This window comes from Metarhizium robertsii (genome assembly GCF_000187425.2).
Source record: "Metarhizium robertsii ARSEF 23 chromosome Unknown MAA_Scf_3, whole genome shotgun sequence".
Classification (NCBI taxonomy): domain Eukaryota; kingdom Fungi; phylum Ascomycota; class Sordariomycetes; order Hypocreales; family Clavicipitaceae; genus Metarhizium; species Metarhizium robertsii.
The window spans coordinates 3,426,615-3,443,698 of record NW_011942171.1 but is presented as its reverse complement, the minus strand read 5'-3'; the positions used below and the strand labels follow the sequence as shown (position 1 = coordinate 3,443,698).

Here is a 17,084-nt window from a genome sequence, read left to right as displayed (position 1 = left end):
ACTTGGCAAACGCGCCGACAGTCGCTGACCTCGGTGTGTCCCATTGGTCATCCCAATCTCAGGGGTTGGACGACTGAGCCTGGAATTGAAGTTCAATGTGGAAGTGGTCGGCTGGTGGATCCTCGAAAACCCCTGCGCCTGGACACTGAAGCCGAGGCCTACCTGATTTGCGGACGTACGCCGCGAGTCCGTGACCCGACGAGCCGCCAACGGAAGCTGGTAGCCCGTCCGTTGCCGCAAGCTGACCGAGCTTGATGACTTTTGCGACCTCAATTCTGTGGTGTCCCTTACCTTTGCAGCACTCCGCTGCACCAAGCCATTGAGTGTTGCGTTCGATTCTGGAAGGGCTTCCAAACGCGCTCTGAAGCTCGTCCAGCTCTACAAAACTCCTCGCATTGAAGCTCGTGCCTGCGCGCGATGGTCTTGTGATTGCGGGGTGGACAAGCTTGACCAGACGGTATTTCGGTTTCAAGCTCCCATCACGCTCTGACGGCTCTGAAACCTGCAACCGCGCAGCGGCATCCAAGATATGGCGGTTCCCGATGGTGCGAGGGCTACATTGCGGAGGAGTACGATGCGTAGGCGGCGGCAGGACAAGCCGGCCATCTCGGCGCGACTTGTTCTCGATGACCGTATCAAGAGCGACGTCGGCATCATATCGGAAGATCTCCTCTCTGACCTCTTTCCGCACCTTAGAGATGGTATGTTATAGATGCCCCGCGGACTCATCTACTCTGCACTCTTGTCTTGCGCCACTGCTGACATGTTGTGTGTCACGTACAGGCTCCGAGGACGACCTCCCAGACCAGACATACCACATCGCGTTGTCTCCATGGTCCCCCAACGCCGCGCCAGCCGAGACTGCCTGGTCTGTCGTCCCCGTCGTGCGATCTTCTATACTGGCTCATTCCACGGTGCAATTTTCCCCCTCATCTTCAGCCCTTCAGAGCTTTGCCGTCTCATTGCAGGAAGTTGCGCCGTCCAAGTTGTCTAGTCATAGCCGAAGCGGCATAGAGGTACTGGTATTGGATGTGGTTCCTATACCCCTCGAGACCGTATTTGTTAGTTTGGAGAGCGAGTCGACGAAACGCTTGGAGAATGGCGAAGGCACATTTTTCAGAGATCACCCGAAAAATCCCAGAGGGAAGAATGTTGCCAATATGACGCCCGAGGAGCGACTCATCACTGCCATCCGATCGTCTCTTAGTAGTCTTAGAGTTGCGCACGCCGGCGACCTGTTTGCTCTGCCGCTGGCACCACATCATGTTACTCATGTGCCACCAAATCCGGGCAAAATTATGCTATGTGAGCCAGTCGCGCAAGGTATCTTGACCGACGAAACGAAAATCGTTCTCATGCGCGGGAGACACACAAGACACAGCCGAGGGACGGCATCCATGGCCGCTAGCCATCGGCTTAATGGTGTGGGCGAGGAGGAAGAGGACGGAAATACAGACCAATTCTTCTCAGCAGCAGAAGAGCGTTATCGAACGGATGCAAAAGCCGACGAGACTGTGACCGAAACGGAGACGGAATTGTCCGCGACGGAGCAGGAAGACGAGCTGTCCGACGATTCGATGGATGAAATGATCACTCTCGAGGCTCCAATGCTTCCCACTACGAATATGAGCGGACTCGGCACGATGCAGCCCGGCACTCCAATGACGATTGGAACACTCCGCGGCAGAAAAACAAACGGTGTCGCAACCCCTGGCTCCGTCTTCTCCAATTTCACTTCTGCTACTGCTCGACCTGATCGACCTAGAGGCCGACTTTTTAGAGCACATGGATTGGTGAAACCCATCCCCTCTGATTTGCTTCACCCAAAGCCAGCCCCCGAGGATGATGAGGAAGCGAGAATATATGTCGACATGACCTCCTTGCCCAAAATTGGATGCTTTTCCGGTGACTGGGCTCGAATCGAGGTGGCGGAAGAGCCGCCTTTGAACGGATTCGGTGCTTTTGGACTGGGCAGCTTTGGCAACACGGAGTCCGAAGCATCAAACTGGCGCCCCGTCCGAGTGTTTGGCCTTCCAGAAGGCTATTCTCAACGACCAGTTACGAGGATTCCGAGTTCCCGAGCAGGCGAGAGGAGGATGTCTTTCTTTGAATCTCAAGTACAGCGACCTACAAGTCCTGCCGCATACGCATCACCTATTCTGATTGCTAATCTGGACGGTGCTACGCACTTGCGTGTCTCGGCTCTTAAACGATCTGCCTACCAAGGCAAAGGGACTCTCCCTCGCTTCACCAGCGCATCTCACCCGCCCTACGCAAAAGATATTGCCATTCACCACATTCGAACTCCCGTTTCAGCTGAAAGAGCTTACCAGACCGCTGTGTTGGGCGGATTGAAACGGTACTTTGCTCAAAAAACTCGCCTGGTACGGTCTGGAGATCTGATTGCAGTGCCAGTCGATGCTCAACTGGGACGAGCACTACAGGAAGCTACTGGCGCTGGAGGCTCAGAGGTAGATGACGTGATGGCATTAACAACTGGTGAGGCAAGACCCGGCCAACCGTCTACGCGGATTGACAGCGTTGCCTGGTTCAAGGTCGGCCATATTCAAATCCAAAAATCTGACGAAGACGAGGACGGCACTGCCGAGGCTTTCTGGGGCTCGGTGACGTGCATTGACAGCTCGACTGTCGGTATGCACGGATCTGGGTTTGAGACGAGCCGTGTACCGGGAATGGGGCAGAGCTCCTGGCCATATTATCTCGGGCTAAAGAAAGCCCCAAGACGTTCATCTGATGCTAGTCCGCTAGCTGTATCAGATCAGAGGGAAAAGTTTGTCTCGCCCTTAAGGCGGCAGCTTCGCGAACTGCTCGCGGCCGGGACCAGCCCCAGGGCAATCCATCTCAAGATGCCTCCAATTGCCATTTTGTTAACATCCACCCATCGAAACATTGGCAAAGCTACACTGGCTATGGCAGCCTGTGCTGATATCGGACTTCATACGTACACCATCGACGCCTATGATATCTTGAGTGAAGGGGGCGGCAGTGGAAGTGACGTCAAGACAGAAGGTTTCCTCCGAACGCGTGCTGAGAGAGCTAGCAGCTGCGGTCCAGACTGTTGTGCCCTTCTTATCCAGCACGTCGAGGCTCTCACTGCTGATAGAATCGAGGCTACAATGAAAGAAATTCTAGAAGATACCCGAGTTCTCATCGCAACCACGAATGAGGTGGATCAAGTTCCAGACGGTGTCCGAGCTTTATTTACGCATGAACTGGAGATGGGGGCGCCAGATGAATCAGAACGTGAAGCAATTCTGAGGAACGTAGTCGACGACCGAGGTGTCACTTTGGAGCCGACGATTGATTTGAATTCAGTCGCATTGAAGACCGCTGCACTGGTCGCTGGCGACTTAGTTGATGTTGTTGAGCGGGCATCCTTGGCTCAGCATGCGCGACTCGAAGCACTTTCTTCCAAGAACACGAACGGCGACACTGTTGTTACGATCCGAGATGTTCAAGTTGCAGGAGGTCCAATTGCCCGGTCTCTCACGGCTGGGGACTTTGACGTCGCTGTAGAAGCTGCCCGTAAGAACTTCTCCGATTCCATTGGGGCACCCAAGATCCCCAATGTCACCTGGGATGATGTTGGTGGTCTCAGCAACGTCAAGGATGCAGTCACTGAGACGATCCAATTGCCACTGGAACGCCCCGAACTCTTCGCCAAGGGCATGAAGAAGAGATCAGGTATCCTTTTCTACGGCCCACCTGGCACCGGTAAGACTCTGTTGGCAAAGGCTATTGCCACAGAATACAGTCTCAACTTCTTCAGTGTTAAGGGACCAGAACTGCTTAACATGTACATTGGTGAGTCTGAAGCCAATGTACGGAGAGTGTTCCAACGTGCAAGGGACGCTCGCCCTTGTGTTGTGTTCTTTGATGAATTAGATTCCGTTGCTCCAAAAAGAGGTAATCAGGGTGATAGTGGCGGTGTTATGGATCGAATCGTCTCCCAGCTTCTGGCCGAACTTGACGGCATGTCTGGTGGAGATGACGCAGGTGGTGTGTTTGTTGTTGGAGCCACCAACAGACCTGACCTTCTGGATCCAGCTCTCCTTCGTCCTGGCCGATTTGACAAGATGCTTTACCTAGGAGTGTCTGACACTCACGAAAAGCAGCAAACCATCTTGGAAGCGTTGACCCGAAAGTGAGTATCCCAATGTCTCATCCGGCATCATTACAGACCTGGCATATAGCTAACGTGTTGATATAGATTTACGCTTCATCCTTCAGTTTCGCTGCGGAACGTTGCCCAACAACTGCCATTCACATACACAGGTGCCGATTTCTACGCCCTATGCAGCGACGCCATGCTCAAAGCAGTCACGCGGCAATCATCTGCCGTGGATGCCAAAGTCCGTGCCATCAACGCCGAGCGCGCGGGTAAATCTGAAATCTCCACGGCCTATTTCTTTGACCACTTCGCTACCAAGGAAGATATCGCCGTCATGGTTACGGAAGCAGACTTCCTGGCCGCCAACGACGAGCTGATTCCCAGTGTTAGCGCCGGCGAACTAGCGCATTACGAAAAAGTCCGCGCAACCTTTGAGGGAAGCCGTGATAAGCAACCCAAAGCCAGCGTCGCTATGTCGGAGAATAGAGCGTCCAGCAAGGGCAAGCTCAGTGCCAAGGCCCATGGCAAGCTGCCTGCACCAAGCAAGGGTAAAGGCAAAGCTCCTGCGCTAGATGGTGACGGCGATGACGAGTATGATGACGACTCGGACGCTACGCCCGTTGGTACCATCAATGGTCGGTCAAAGGGTAAAGGGAAGGCTGTCATGGGGTTTCAAGACGGGACTGCTAGTGATGACGACGGATTGTACTAAATAACAGGGATGCGTGGCGTGAGAGCATTGTGTTTGATACAATACCCTTTCTTGCAAGATGCCCTTATGGAGGAAATGTATATCATCTCATTACTTGAGTCAAAATTTGAGGACGTCATGACCTGTAACTGGAGGTTCATTTATTCTGCTACTTTCGTATAAAACTGAAGTGCTCGCTGTTCTGATTGATTTCTGTCATTATTTGCCCGACTTCTCGGCCTTCTCACTCCTCTTCCGCCCCTTCTCATTCTCCTCTTCATCGTCCTCATTATCCTCGTCCTCGTTTTCCTTAGATTCGTCTTTCTTTGCGCCATCTTTTAGATCACCTTTTCCCTTCTGGGCAACTTTATCCTTGTCTTCATCGCCCCCCTCCAGTTCTGGCTCCTCCTTTATTTTTTGCTCTCTCTCAATCTGTTTTATCTCCTCTGGACTGGCAGCCACGACCCTCGCCCCGTTATGGGTCTTGACACCGGTCGCATCTACCGAGTTTGGTCGCCACCTACCGCTGGTTGGGCTCTGCACAGTTTCGCGAAGAAAATCCTCACCAGACTTGTTCTTCCAAGCGGTACTGGTAGGAGACTGTAATCCTGGTGGCTTTTGCTCTTTGATATCGGTCGTCTTTTCTCCATCCTCGGTCCTAGATTTAGAATCTGCTATGGCGGGTTCACTCGACGACTCTAGCGAGCCATCATTCACCCTTGTGCCATGTACTTTTTCGCGAAGACTTTTCAGATTTAGCTCCTTTGCCTTCTGCGCAGCTTCATCGGCGACGGTCCGCATCGGTAGCGTGGTTTCCTTGCCGGACTCGGCCGGGCCATGCTTGGCTTTTGTGGCAGCTTCCGGGCCAGATTTAGGTTCGGGCATGGGCGGTGCAGCCTTGGGAGCAACGGTGGTGTTACTAGCGGCAGCGGGCTTCGCAGCCGGTTTTGAAAGTTTCGCTGGCTCGGGAGGTTTATTATGGATATTGGGGATTGTGTGCTCGTCGTAGTAAATCTTGACGTGTTGTTTGAGTTCGCCATATTCGTTCCAGTCCTCAATCTCGACAAGATCCTAAAGGCGGAAGGATGAATTAGCCATTGGAAGGTAAAGGGGCAACACAGAATCAATGACGGGAAGCAAGCTTACGCCTAATACCAAGCCCTCCTGCACCAGGCCAGGGAGCTTCCTCAGACGGCCACCCTCATCCTTACCGGCCCTTCGGCCCCAGAGCATGCGTGCCTTCTCATCCGTGGCGATATCAACTGCCTTGAAAGGAATTCTATTGGCTCGCAAGATAGTCTCTAGTCGCGATGTAGCCGTCACGATATGTGACGAACCGGCGGTGAGGGAGGTGAAGATGTATAGAGCTGGATCGGTTGAGTAGGTCGTCATGGTGGCTGCGGCTGGCCCAATAGGGAGGCTTGGCAAGGCAATGAAGTCTCTAGATAGCAGCTAGATTGCCTGATAGGTTTGAGGATGTATTTTTTCTGTTTATTTCGCCTGTGGCCACGACCGTATTGCCGCAGGTGATGCATATGCTGTCCTTCCAGTGGAGAACAAGGAAGGGGTTGCACAATCATCAGGAAGCTCAAGTGTTCTCGTAGCCTAACTGCGGGGGCGGGGCAGAAACCGAAACCAGACTATGTGTCACCGTGCGTGGCTGAAGAGCGGTTTCAACTCGATCAATAATGCAGAACGGCATGGAATTCGAGGCAGACTATTTTGAGAAGAAGATTCATATTCTGATGCCAGCTGGTTGTGGCGGCGAGAAAGGAGTAATCAGCTCTAGAGGGTGCGTCCCGTGCCCACCAACTTTGAGTTCGCAATGAAACTGTCTCCCTACCTACGTAGGTACCTACCGAACTACACATCTGAATACTAATAGGTCGCTGCAACATGTGCATTCTTTAAACCGGCATTCGGTACATCATAAGGAACGATGTACTCAAAGTTATCCATGAGGTATGCGCACAACGAAACAAATCCCTTTGTGCATGAGCCGCTGGAGGACTGTCGATTGATGACTAAGCAGCATCACTTGATCCAAGCTCCATTTGCCGTCGAGCTGTCAACATGCGATTTCACCGTCTCTGAGAAACATCTCTGGGAAACAAGGGGCCCGCGGCAACCCGCACACCTGATTGTTAATGGGCGTTATGACTACACCTTGTCTCTCTTCAATCCCATCTGGCCCCAATATGCATGAAGGGTGCCTCGGCTGGGTGTCAATATTTGTCTGGAGCGTCTCCGCGGAACGCTTCGTCACAACTTGTCGGAACTGGTTCTCCACGATGCCACGAGGTCAAGTGATACGGCGTGACACCGAAGTGATGCCAGCCATTGAAATGCCGGTGGAATGCACCTCTTCGGCCCGTCAGCACGACACACGTCAAACAATGCTGCCATCTAATTTCATACTCCTGGAATATGAGGATGGGTGGCTGAAGGTGTATGTACCACCTCTTGGCCATGGCAAAGGTCGGCGGCTGCTCAAACACGCCCAATTTGCCATGCTGCGAGAGAAGCGTCACACGTACCTGGCACGTTTCACTGACCTTGAAAACATCCAACATCAAGCAGGGATCAAATGATGAAAATGGGCCGATGTTCGAACAGGAAATTAGACGGAAACCGAAAACAAAGAACAAAAGCTGGGGAACGACCTTGGACTTACATCAGACCGCATGATGCCCATGGCTTCGATCTGCAATAGGCTAGCAAAGCGCCGAACAACAATGGCAAAATTATCAGGGTGCGGGAAAGCCATGCTTGTCGCAGATGCAAACGGTCAAACGTGGAGCCAGATCTCGGAATGTCTGTTCTATCAGCGTGCGGCAGTCGGGCAGTCGCAGGCAGCAAAAGCACGGCCGTGTCGGATTGGCCACCGCTTGTACGATGGCAGTTGGCCACTTCAAGGCCTCTGCATAAATGGTTGGCGATCAAGGCACGAGAAGACGTTCAGGGACGAATCCGGCAAGCGGGCTACGATGCAGGTACCACCAGTCAGACGAGTCCACGGCGCATTCCGTGATCCACCGTTGGGCGGCCACCGAGGCAAGATCCAATCAGAGATGGTGCCTGATAACGCCATAGACGCTATTCTCCACACCGGTTGAACGCCATCCGCCCCGAGCGGGTGAACATGGTCGTTGGTGAGGCTTTTTGCCAGTCCCGACCTCTCAGAGTTTTTCTGGGCTTCGTTATTCTCTCAGAATCTGAGTAATAAGTGCCTCGTCGCCGCCACCCACCGGGCGTCCAATCTGTTTCCTTCACACTTCTGTCACTCATTCTTTTCCCGGACGCCAAACGTCTTATCGCTCTCTTGCCAACTATCGCTTGCAATATTACGATCATTATAGTGCCGCGCACCCTGAGACCATTCCTTCACAACCAAGACCCAACGTCGCCGTACCCACTTTGTCTCTGGCAGCTATCCACCTCGGATTAGACATCTCACGATTTCAATATGCATTCCGCAGCTCTCATTACTCTTCTGGCCGTCGGTGCCTCTGTTGTGGCTGCTACTGAGCCCAGCATCATTACTCAGACTACCACGACGACTCGTTTTCTCACCGTCACTCAATGCGGCCCTGCTGTCACTGACTGCCCTGGGAGCAAGACCTCTGCTGTCGTTACCACTCCAGGCGTCACTTCAAGCGTCACTCCAAGCACCATTTCGAGCTTCGTTTCAAGCACCACTTCAAGCACTTCTCCAAGCACCACTTCAGCCCCAGTGGTCAAAACAACTGTCAAGACCTCGGTGGTTCCTCCCGCTCCTTCCAGCTCTTCTTTCTACCCCGCCTCCAACACCACCATTCCAGTTGGACCAACGGGATCTACTACCGTCCCGGGAACTCCCACTGGACCTGCTGTGATTCCTACCGCTGCCGCCAATAGTTTGCATGTTCAGACCGGTGCTGTCGCCGCTGTCGTCGCCGCCGTCATTGCTATGGCCTATTAGACCTTGCACGCCATGCTACTGAGCTCATGTGATCACCGTTGGTGGCCTCTAGCTTTATTTTCTCCTTTTTTTCTTCTTCTTCGACGTCTTTCATTGATAAGTATTTCACTTCTGTTGTCCTATAAAAGGTTTTTTTTTCATAAGGGGATGGATGTTTGGAGGCCTTTTATTCTTTATCAACCGGATCTTGGGAACAAAATAGAGGGACTTTGTTTTTATGGCACCCACCACTGCTAGGCTGCATTGCGCAGTCTGCCGAAGCTTGCCAACATTTCAGAAATGGCGCAAAGATACCAAATTGGAAAGGAGTTTTGTTTTATGTGGCGAGCAAACTGCTTGCAGCGGCAAGCCCGTCCACTACCAAGACACGGGAATGATTTATATGTGGATTTATGACGAACAGTTAAATGAAAGCTCATGTCAAATGACTATTTATGCCGTCTCAATGTGGCATACACTGTCCATATCTTATAGTGATGTAAAACTCTCGGTAAATGCTACACAGCTAAGCTTAGATATCCCTCATCGTGCGCCCCGGCCTGAATTGAGCATTTTAACCCGCTGCAAGATCCACTGCCGTAGCGCGGATTACGTCACGTGGCCATCTCTTCCCGTTCGACCTACTAACCTAGCATGGTTGTTCCTTCCCTTGTGGGTAGGGGCAGCTTCTTGTGGTAAGATGGCGGCACATCATTCATCTCTACGCTTCGGCTACTTATCGTATATGCTTTTTTGCTCATTCTTTGCCATTTGCGGCCAAATCAGCCCATTTTCCCCAGCCTCAACCAAGGTGTGAGTGTGTCCCCCGACCGGAGGTTGTATCGGATGCACTAACCAGACCCCTATGGTTCTAGATGCTGCGGCGTGGTGCCCGTCTCATGGGCCGACAGAGCCATTCACCTTCCTGCAATCTAGGTAATCTACATCTCGATCAGCTCAAGAGGTCCCACCTCCATTTAGCACCCTCAGAGCAGGGTATACTGGTTCCCGAGGAGGAGTAACAGGTCAAATGAGACTTGCTAAAATGAGGGCTTCGGCTCTTCCCGTTGCAAAGTATATCTTCGCTGACTAGCTCGAGGTGGTATAGGTTGATGTCGGATGGATGGCTCCCCGAACGGTATCAATGTTCTTCGAGTTTCTCATTGTCTATCGTACATTCAAAATCAAGCCCTCACATTTTCGCGCTTCCCCAGAGCCCTTCTTTTCTGGTTTCCAAAATCATTAGCCTTTCCCTTCATTAACACCGCCCACTTTCCCCTCATAAGCGTTGCTCCTTGTCCAATGGATAGCTTGCTCCTATAGAGCATGCTACCTTTGCAAGTGTTGTTCGCCGCCTTTCCTTGCAGTTTCAACAATTGGTTTTCTCTCTTCACTTAACGTTCATCGTCTAGGCGCTGTGGTTCCCGATCTGACTCTTGAGTGCTGTGGTGGGACCCTGCCGGGGCTGTCACCACGAGGAAAAAGGAAGAGAATATATCTGAGCGGAAGTCGGTGCTGTCGCTCGAAACTGAAGATGAGAGCAGAGATTCTCGTCGCTGTGTCCCGAAGACAAGTGTCATATTTCAGCTCTATGAACAAGGCTGGCCGTTTGCCACCGCCAAAGCGCAAGGTGCGCAGAGACTCGAGTTTGAGTCCGCAAGATAGGGACATTGGTGTGTCAGAGCATGAGCACACTTCTTGTTTGAGAATGATATCATCTCTGGGAAGCTGTACATCTGTAGTCGGTCTTGTGACGGAGGGAGCGGCATAAGGTCCACTGAGCTGAACGGCAACACAGCCATGGTCTTGTTCATTTGTCCGTGGAGAGCCTCCCTCATCGTTGCGAATTATTGCAGGGACACTTCTGATTTCATCCGCCAGGGCTTGCACAACGACGTGTTTACTGCTGTTGAGTCAACGTTTGATAGCAGTGTCGTATCTGTGCCAAAGGCTTGAAATATGACGAGTTACTTGTATCTCACGGCGTATTTAGGACTATCTCGACACGGGTTGGCTTCTGGTGGAAAGATGAAGGGCAGAATATATATGCTTATAGGATGGGAACCGACTCCCAGGAATTTCCCCTGGGTCAAAGACGATTGGAATAGTCGTCTTCGATCACAGAACCCTGGCCTAGTGGTTCTATTAGTCGGGCTGGGTGTCTCAAGGCGGCAGGAGGATCTTTGGCGGGAATGGCGGTACGTGTATTTCGGATGACGAGATTCTGAACAATTGCCGTCCCAGCATTTCACTGACCGGACCGAGTGGGCGCATGGAAAGTAAAGAGGAAGAGAAGCCCGACTCATTCCAACTTTCGTCATATTTTTTTTCGACAGAACCGTGGCCACACCTTCAGCGAGGGGCGTGTTGGGCGCGCCAGTTAGGGAGGGTGTGTACTTATGGAGTACTCCGTACTCCTGGGAGATCCCTAGCAGATGCCAGACACGGGTTCACACCGTTTTGACTTATCCCGAGACGGCGGTCCACGCCGCCCGTCATGTCTCGCGTTGCTCTTCTAGAAGGGCGAGACAAGGCGAGACCAGCTGAAAGTCAACAAGGGATGTTTCTCAAAACAGTAACCACTCGTTGAATCGCATAATACGGCCTTCTCGCCACGACATGTTGCGGCACCTCCCAATCGCGAACTGGTGTTTGCCGGCCGGCCCACCTCTTTACGGCACCCAGGGCGTGATGCTGGAGCTACATGCTGGATGTACCCTCATACAGAGAGCAGCAAGAGGTACAAATGTATTACGATTTATACGACGTGAGCAGGACTTGTACACGCATAATTTGGCAATGGCAAGACATGAATGATGCAGCTTTACGGCTTAATTGCATCAAAATTCGCCCCGTGCAAAACCACCGGCCCCGCATTGTGCTTTTCATGCCTTTGTCTTCACCTGCCCGGTCTCAACACTGAGCGAGAACTAACCTTACGGAGTATATCCCTTCTAATCGCCATAACGGGGTAGTCGGAGAGGATACACCATGACTGGGATCCCATGATATGTAGGGTGTGTACAAGGCAAAAGCAGGAGATGTGTGCAATTCCAGACTGCAGGACACGAAAACGTTGTATCATGTGCTCCATCCCGCTTTCAAACATTATGATGGTCATAAAAAAGGTAGGTTGCTGGGCTGGCCCCTGCCACGGCTATTACACTTCACTTCGGTCGCTTCGGCCGCACGCCATGCTATTATTGCGAAGCTCCTTCAGACCAAATAAACAATAGGAGGGGCCACGAAGCATGCATCGCAAGAAAGGAGGACGACAAGCTGCCAGAGTTTTTTTCCTGGGCCACTCACTCTGTGTGGTCAGCAAGTTTTCGCAGGTGCCAGTAGCTGTCCCTGGCCTTGGCGCAACAAAGCTTGCCAAATCCTGTGGGATGGCTAGCGACAGATATCAGACTACTTTAATTGTGTCCTTGCCGTCTATTTCAATCTCCAAGTATGAGAGCCTGACCATGATACCGGCCTCGTCACTTTCGTTTAGATCAGGGGAAAGTACTGTTCCGGCAAACGGCAAATGACGCACCGCTCTCTTTTCGACAAATTTGAGGGACCGCTTCCTCTTCAGCAAGGGCCGGGCGGACAAAAAGTAAAATCTGATAGATGATTTTTGAGGTCCTGGCCATTGGCATTGCATGCAGAATGACTGGATACAATAGTGGGGAGACGAGGCTGCATTGCAAGTCGCACGCTCTGGTTCATATGCAGATTCAGAATCCTTGCTGACTTATGGCCTCTAGTCGACCATTGCTGGATGTGCCAGCCAGCAAGCAACTAGCCGCCAGCGGTGCATTGCCCTTTTGCCCGGCACTGGGGGACACCAATTCACGTCCAATGCCCCCCGAGCATAGCAATGGGCGAGCCGCCGTTGGTGGTGGAAAGTCGATTGACGCCTCGCCTCGGGCTAGTACACGCCAATGTCTTGAAAGGTTGATAATAGCCGGGGTGACGATGTGCGTCAAGGCTATCGCTACATGTCCAGTTCAACTCACCTAGCCACGCCCCTCCACGTTGCGGGCGTGGCCGTGTCTAATGGTAAATAGGCCACCGGGCCAGTGCAACATGGATGGAATTGGTACGTTGCACATGCGCCAAGGTGGGAATCTCGCGTGGCTGCCCTGCTCTGTGAGGTTCCGAACAAGAACTCGGCCGTGGGGCGCGGCCAACGCATTCTCATTTTGCGCACAATTCAGCGCGTCATGACACAGGCATCCGACATTTGGCATTACAGTGCGTCGGGGCTCGAACGCCGCAGGCACCGCCAAAAACGCGGTGCGGTAGGACAAGGTCCTGAGCTGGCTCCCACAAGGTCTGCGGCTAGATCCTTATTGTCCTTGCCTCGCCTCGCCTTGCTGCACATGCCTGGTTCCTGTCTTATTCATACATACTACTTGCGAATACCCAGGTGTTCGGGCCCTAGCCTTTCCTGCCTCACTGGTATGTATGGCTCACGCCGTACTTCAGACTTATGGCGCGATTGGCCCCGGTCACGGCGTATCGCAGCTTCTTCACTGTGCGACACGTGCACAAGATTTTTGTTGTCTCCTTTCTCACGTCTGCGTCCGCGGTCCGTCTGCTGCATGCAAACTCATGGCTCCAATAGTCATAGGTGGATAGGATATTGGGCTGTATGTACAGACTTGCGCCGACTAGGAAGGTAACGCTTCGTCGGGTCGGGTCGCCCACGCATGTACAATGTATTGCCACACAGCCGCAGTACCAGAGTCAAGAGTCATGAGCAGCAACAGCACGAGGCTTCATGTATCTTTACAATCAAAGGTGAGCAAACCTAGCCCTTGCCAACGCCACAGGGCACGGTTGGTCAGAGACAATGCCGGGGCACCGGGATGTCAAAGAGCTTCATCCAAAAACGGCAACGTCACTCATTCATCTCAAGTTGCATGCAGCCTATCAGCGGAGGGGGGCGCTAATGGATCACTGATGCCCTCGGCGAACTGATGGCGGCGCTGTGATTATGATCAATGCTTCTACGATAGCCAGAGTATGAACAGGCTGATATATCCCCAATGCCAACCGCAGCTCCAGTCCCAGCCATAGGAACTGCATGGCGCATGGCGATTGATGGTGTCACAAAAACCAATATCAATATTTGCCCTTGGCTGGTCTCAACCCCAGCTCACCGGACGCATTGATAGTTTGGAACTACGTGATATATCAGCAAAAAGACGCGCGAGGGAGCTCTGAGTTGTTGTTGCTAGGAAACGCCCTACCGCCCCAATTTGCTATCCATGGGTAGGAGGGGGAGTGCAGGTACGTCTCACGTCATCGAACTGCTTCGAATTCCTTGGAGTGTGCTGTGCTCCAGATTTCTCATGAGACTTGGAGCAACTTGGGACACTACCAAGCCAGGCGGGACACTGGGGCGCAAGAAGGAGACAGAATGTATCCCCCAGCTGGGGTGGCATCGGTTGAAATGACCAGCCGCAGGTATAACCACTGACGTACCCTTTGACACATTTGACTTGAAGATGCAGCCCGAATGTAAAAGAGCGCATGTACAGAGTACCCAGGTGTCACCACCATTGTCAGTCAGTACTATGGCACTGCGATTGGGTTCGGTAGCCGACGTACGGGCCGCGTCGTTCGAAGCGGTGCATTCGGACATGATTTCTGCAATCCATTTAGGCCTCCATCCGAGGTTAATGTGATTGGTAGTGGCGTTTGTATCTGCCAGGATATGGTTTGGGAGAGCGCCTGAGACGCCATCTCGGCTGGACCGAGCCATGACAACCACGAGGAATGGACGCGACTGCCCGGCTGCTGAGTCTGCTGAGCATCCATTAGGAAATTCCCGCCAGATCAGACTTCTCGCCGACATGTGATGTGCTGTCAATGCGGAAACAAAAGCAAGGCTGGCTTTAAGTGCTGTTGTTGGGGCACAAGTTAGGGTTCCAGGTGGAAGCGTTGCGAATCAGATCAACAAGATCCTACGAATCACGATCTCGGACAAGGGTGCTGACTGCGTTCGGGGGCGCCTGCTCTCCAATCGCAAGTCTTTGCTCAGTAAGGATCACCCCTTCGCCCAGAATTTCTCTGTACACAACGTATTGAACGCGCCCGCACTTGTGAGCGACATCGTTTCCAATTCCGAATGACTCGCGAAACATGCACAACATTTCTTGGATTATGGGTGTGGTTGGGGTTCCTGGTGGCAAATCTAAAGCATCTCCTTGACGCCGTCAAGGGCCTCTCCCCGAATATGATCCATGGACAGCTAGGCGGCACATGAAGCGCCACCAGTCCTTTATCCATCTAACCGGCACTAAGAATCTGCTCGCAAGCCAGTATGAACGTGTGATAGCGCAAAACGTCAAGAGCTCATCGGTGCCTGAGTCAGGGGGCTTGTCGGGGGTCCCTCCGTCGGACAACTTTTGCTCCGCCCGTCTGCATGCCCTGAGCGCCGCCGGGCATCGACGTCAACCGGTGCTTCGGCTTGGCCCGCTTCCTGTCCGTGGCCCGACAGTCGCCGGCAGTTTGTTCATCTCAACTGTGCAGAGGCGTACAAGGGGCCATGCGCTTTGCTATGGAGGAGCCGAGGATGCTTGCTATCTGTCCATCCCTGTGCAAAGGCAATTGAGTTTAATACCAGCCACTGCGCAAAGGGGAAGTATGAAATTCGACATCAAAAATGGTTAGTGCTGCGCCATCCACCAAAGGCCAAGGTGGGACGTCATTTCCCCTGATGGGCTTACCGGCTAAACTGGTGACCCGACAACCGTGCCCAGGGAGATCTGGGAGGGGAATAATTTAGTCGGACATTATAGCTTAGACAGGGCTAAATTTTCCGGTTATTATCTGCCAGGACATATGTATGTACATACAAACTGAACCGGGACTCGACGCACGTTCCTTCGACCATATAAAACAATCTACGACCATATAACGCCTGTTGATAGTGGCTTGGCTAGCAGTTGAAAATGGCGTCTGCCTTGCCCCTAGCATTGAGTTGACCTGCGGGCTGGCGTTTCACTTGGTCTATTATTATATTGACGGAAATTCAGTTTATGCACTGTGTGAGCGGCTTGGCTCACATTCAACGAGGGAGTTCGAGTGCTGGAGGCCATATGAACAATATGATCTTTTAGTCTTGGAGGGAGGATTCTGTCTCGGTTTGTGTATCGCTCGAATTTAAATCTCATGCGAGTTCCTGCACTCTACAGTTTTTACCAAACGTTTCTTCGGCCGTATAGGCTTTGCATGATGTGGGCGCACGTATAGTCCATGACAGAATGTATTTGCCTATAATAGCAAGTGCATATAAATATATAGCATGTAGTTGTCTATTTCTATACACGCCGTTCCCTAAAAGAGTTATAGAAGTTTTAGACATCTAGGCTAGTATATGCCAGAGCGAACGTATATAAATAAATAAATAAATACATCTTTACGTGCTGTATGATTTAGTCACTGCATGATTACTCGTTCCACACATGTTCTCTATGCATTGGGCATAAACCCGTTCACATAGTAAATTTATATGTGATCCGAGTCCGGGGTGGGAGAGGTTTCCCCTTATATTCCCGGACTGGCTGCGGCTCAACTCGATAGCCGGAGCAGTTGTGCTTGAGATGTCTCAAACCAACCTTGTAGAAGTCAACACAGCACAGGGTAGTACGGCGTGGTGTATTTTGCGTGACTTGCATATCCAATGCACAGACACGCTCTACCGGTGTCGGAATATCTAGTCGTCCGGCGCCTGTCTATCGTGTTGGTTTTTACAAGTCGGCGTGCATGCCGGCGGAGCAATGTTGGCCGTATTCACGTTCGATTGGGGTCGGTGCCTCGACTGTTCCGGCCAAGATGCGGCGGTTTACTCAACAAGACTGGACAAACTGGAAATATCGCGCTTTCGCTAATGCTTGATCGGGTGTCTTTTCTGATCCCTGGCTCGTGTAAGACCTGTATGTTTCCGTTGACATTTACGAACAGGTACTGGTGGTGTTGCGATGGTGGTTCACTAGTTGGTCTGGGGAGCGTACATAGCTGAGCTGCCGTGAATGTGCTCGGTCCTGTATGCCTCGTGTTCTTTGCAAAAGCCGCTTGTCTACAGTTATTGTTCATATGTCGACATGGCGTTCTGGCTTCTTGTCCCACTAGCCATGAAAATCTGCGCTTCCTCACAATAAAGATGCCAATTTCACAAGTACAATAGTAGGAGAAAAGAAGGAAATATTTGTCCAAGTGACCCTATAGTGTGCCGCGCAGTACACTTGCTGATGTGATGGTGCGCTGGAGTAGATCTGACGACGGTTGAGAGTAAAACACCAGTCCAGGCCCCTGGTGCCTTC

At 52.1% G+C, this 17,084-nt stretch overlaps 3 protein-coding genes across 3 annotated transcripts; 2 read left to right on the top strand and 1 right to left on the bottom strand.

Moving 5' to 3' along the window:
* Positions 1-529: 529 nt before the first annotated feature.
* On the top strand, positions 530-4,844 carry MAA_03396 (peroxisomal biogenesis factor 6; the record flags this gene model as incomplete). The annotated part of the gene is made up of 3 exons (XM_007821394.1): positions 530-701; positions 784-4,165; positions 4,232-4,844. The coding sequence occupies 3 exons, from the start codon at positions 530-532 to the stop codon at positions 4,842-4,844; spliced, it is 4,167 nt and encodes a 1,388-aa protein (XP_007819585.1).
* A 198-nt stretch (positions 4,845-5,042) lies between these two features.
* Positions 5,043-6,215, bottom strand: MAA_03397 (Thioredoxin-like fold protein; the record flags this gene model as incomplete). Its single annotated transcript, XM_007821395.1, has 2 exons — positions 5,043-5,894; positions 5,970-6,215. 2 exons carry the CDS (start codon positions 6,213-6,215, stop codon positions 5,043-5,045), a joined length of 1,098 nt encoding a protein of 365 aa, XP_007819586.1.
* A 2,074-nt stretch (positions 6,216-8,289) lies between these two features.
* Positions 8,290-8,784, top strand: MAA_03398 (uncharacterized protein; the record flags this gene model as incomplete). Its single annotated transcript, XM_007821396.1, has 1 exon — positions 8,290-8,784. One exon carries the CDS (start codon positions 8,290-8,292, stop codon positions 8,782-8,784), a length of 495 nt encoding a protein of 164 aa, XP_007819587.1.
* Between the last annotated feature and the right edge of the window lie 8,300 nt (positions 8,785-17,084).